The sequence below is a fragment of the Pundamilia nyererei genome, unplaced genomic scaffold, assembly GCF_000239375.1.
Source record: "Pundamilia nyererei isolate P.nyererei 1_Seehausen unplaced genomic scaffold, PunNye1.0 scaffold00023, whole genome shotgun sequence".
NCBI lineage: Eukaryota > Metazoa > Chordata > Actinopteri > Cichliformes > Cichlidae > Pundamilia > Pundamilia nyererei.
In genome coordinates, this window is record NW_005187424.1 from 4334735 (window position 1) to 4338005 (window position 3271).

At 39.8% G+C, this 3271-nt stretch overlaps 1 protein-coding gene across 1 annotated transcript in view; it reads right to left on the reverse strand.

Moving 5' to 3' along the window:
* The window catches only part of LOC106456142 (excitatory amino acid transporter 5-like), a 20015-nt gene extending 18950 nt beyond the window's left edge, over window positions 1-1065 (reverse strand). Inside the window, exon 1 of the mRNA XM_013909313.1 lies at window positions 742-1065. Coding sequence (XP_013764767.1) covers window positions 742-882 — 141 coding nt within the window. The 5' untranslated portion in view covers window positions 883-1065. The remainder of the gene's footprint in view (window positions 1-741) is intronic.
* Window positions 1066-3271: the final 2206 nt, after the last annotated feature.

The following is a 3271-nucleotide window of genomic DNA, read 5'->3' on the forward strand; positions in this document are numbered from 1 at the left end:
AATCACAGCTCAGTAGAATTAAATTTTTATTCATTCATCCAAAAGATTTCAACACTAATGATCTAAATCTCAAAGTACTGCTTAGGAAGGTAGCTAGATGAGTACACAGTGCTTTTCTTTCTCGTTTTTATTCAGTTTCATGCATGTTTTTACCTTTAATTTACGGTGGAAAAAACTACTTTAGTCACTCGTGTTGCATGAATGAGCAGTTCTTAGGAAAGCTAAGACCCACAACTTACTCGCTTTGTTATTGCCTGTTTCCTCACCATTCTAGCAATACACACAACTACTTCCTGCAATGCATTATAATCCTCATTATTGCAGAGAGTGTAGTACAATTTTATCAAATACAACCAGAGGGTTTTTCATTCTCCTGTGGGAATTATTGCGATCGCTTTCAAATTGTTATTATTTGATATTGTTATGAATGCAGTAGGTTTCCTGGAAATAAGGTCTGTTTTCTGAAAATTCAGACGATTTTTAGTTTTTGATGACAGCCTTTATTAAACAGTACAAGGGTAAGCACTTTATCACTTAACCAATATACAGTTTAGGGTTAAAGGCTGAACTTCAATAAAACTGGGAAAATATTGGTATGAATAATAATGCTTTACATGGCTAATATAAGCATCATTTTCTCAATTTGATGAAAACAGCAACCTTATGTCTTTGTACTGAGTATACATACAGGATTCTCTCTGCATGACGTCACACTGGGTCAAGGGGAGGAGACACACTGACCTGCTCCGTGAGACGCCGTGTCCTCAGGAAGAAACCCAAAAGACATCCAATGACCACAGCCATCACTGACATGATGAGGAGCCCGTTCTGCTTGCAAACATTCTTCACCCTCACCCACACTGCATCCAAAGCCATGGCCATTGTGAGTCACCTGTCGTCTGTCCTCTCAGCAATCCATAAATATGGCCCAACCAAAGCTTTAAACTCCAGGTGTAAGAATGAAGGAAAAATATAAAATGAATGAAGAAAAACTATGCAAAATATCCACTCCTCTGCGACGTTTTAAAGCACCTTTCGGCTCAGCATTCCTCTTGTCTTTACGCTGCAGCAATCTGCACTAAGCTAAGAGGATCCTCTCACTTTCCAGGCATGTCCTCCCATCCTGCCCCACCCATCAGCATCCCTGTGTGGGCTGACCCACTGTGAGTGGGTGGGAACAGCTGGCAACCATGTCACAGGGGGTTAAAGATTCCCAATCCTGTTATAGTGCAACTGTATTAAATAGGTCTGAAGCTGGATTAAAAGTCCATGAACAATTTGACAAAGGTTAGCAGAGTAACCTTACGGACCCTCTGAGAAAACAGGGGGATATGTCTCACACACAGTGGTCATAGAACTGCTTTTTGAAAACTTTATGTTGGATAAATCAGCAAAGCAGAATTCATGATGATCCTGGGGTTTGCAACCCAGTATCACCAAGAACAATGCTCATACAGGATTTTGGACAATTTGCTTCCAAACCTTGTCACCATTTTACTATACCCAAATAAGATCTTCCTCAACCTTAAACAAATTCAATGAAGATGTTTTAATTAACAATGTTCACTATTTGGGCATTTGTGCCATTTGTGTCAGTAAATGAACTACACTAATCTCTCATATCATCTAACAATGTTATTTCAGTTCCCTGAGGTTTGTGGGCATCCATTTATATACCACTCTCTTAAGCATCTCAGTCAGGTTTAGGTCTGGACGTCTGACTGGTCCATTGGAACATCTTGATTCTTCAGTCATTCTGTTCTGCTGTGCTTTGGATTATTGTCCTGTTTCATGACCCAGCTTTGGCCTAGTTTTAGCAGACCGACAGATGGCCTCATATTCGACTCTAGAATACTTTTGTAAACAGTGGAGTTTATGGTTCAACTCAGCGACTGCCCAAATCATCCGCCCTCCAACACCCTACTTGGCAGCTGGTAGGACATATGGTAAATGGAGTGATTCTTATATAGCGCTTTTCTACTCTCCTGGAGTACTCAAAGTGCTCTATACAACATGCCTCATTTACCCATTCACACCCACTTCTATACACAAGTGCAAACTAACCTGCATTCACACTCCAATGAACGCATCGGAGGGCAACTTGGGGTTAGTATCTTGCCCAAGGATACTTGACATGCAGACTGGGGAAGCCAAGGATCGAACCACCGACCTTGCGATCAGTAGCTGATCTGCTCTACCACCTCAGCCACAGCCACCCAATCTCATCTGTCCTGATGTCTTCTGGTTTCTTCAGATACAGCTTTGCCACTCTTAGCCATGCTGCCACGTTCCTTTTTAGAGAGAATAGGCTTTCTCATGGCAACCTTTCCAAACATACCACATCATACGTATTCAGTTTCCTCTTAACTGTATGTTACTTCTAAGATGCTAAATGAGGCCTGTAGAGTTGAGACATATTTGTCTTGAATGTTTTCCACTTATTAATAATCATTCTCACTGGAGAATCGTGGACTAAATTGTTTGGAAATGATCTTATAGGCCTTCACAGACTGATGGGCTGCAGCACTTGCTTCTTAAAATCACTACTGATCTCTTTTCTCCTTGGCATTATTTTAACACCCACCTGAATGCTGGAGCTCAGAAAACTGCCAAAACATCTGCTTTTATAGAGGTTTCACACTTTAGATGCCGATGAGCATTTAATCAAGTGCATTTGATTATCAGCTCTTGTCGCTAGTTACTTAATTTCCTGAGAGCAGAAGGGGTGTAATTAGTTTTTCACGCACTGCTTTTAGCTTAGTTTTTGTTAAATAAATAATTATATCATGTGATAAGTCATGTTTTGTAGCTTATCTGAGGTTATATTTACCTCATTTTATTTTTTTTTCTTGTCCTGATAAGTAAAACCTTAAGCTCTAAAGAGGGTATACTTAATTTGTTTTTCTACCATTGCTTGTGTTTGACATATTATATATTATATATGTGTTTGGATATTCAAGAAAATAAAAAGACATTTCTTCATTACCTGCCTGTTGGAAGGAAACAAGAAGTAAAGAAAAGATGCAAGCAAGTGTAGAAATTGAAGCGAGATGTTAACATAGACAAAGCGTGCACACTAAAGAAGGTGTTGTACCAAGAAGAGATACCTAAAGCAAGGCAGGCGATCACAGTGGAGTGAAACACACAAGGACAGGAAGTGAAGACTTTACCAAAACCAAGTGAGGTGAGTGAGTCAAAACAAAAGTAAAAGGAAAGCAAAAAGGAAATGAAACAAAGAAGAAGATGACCTTGGGAGCAGGATCAGGTGTGA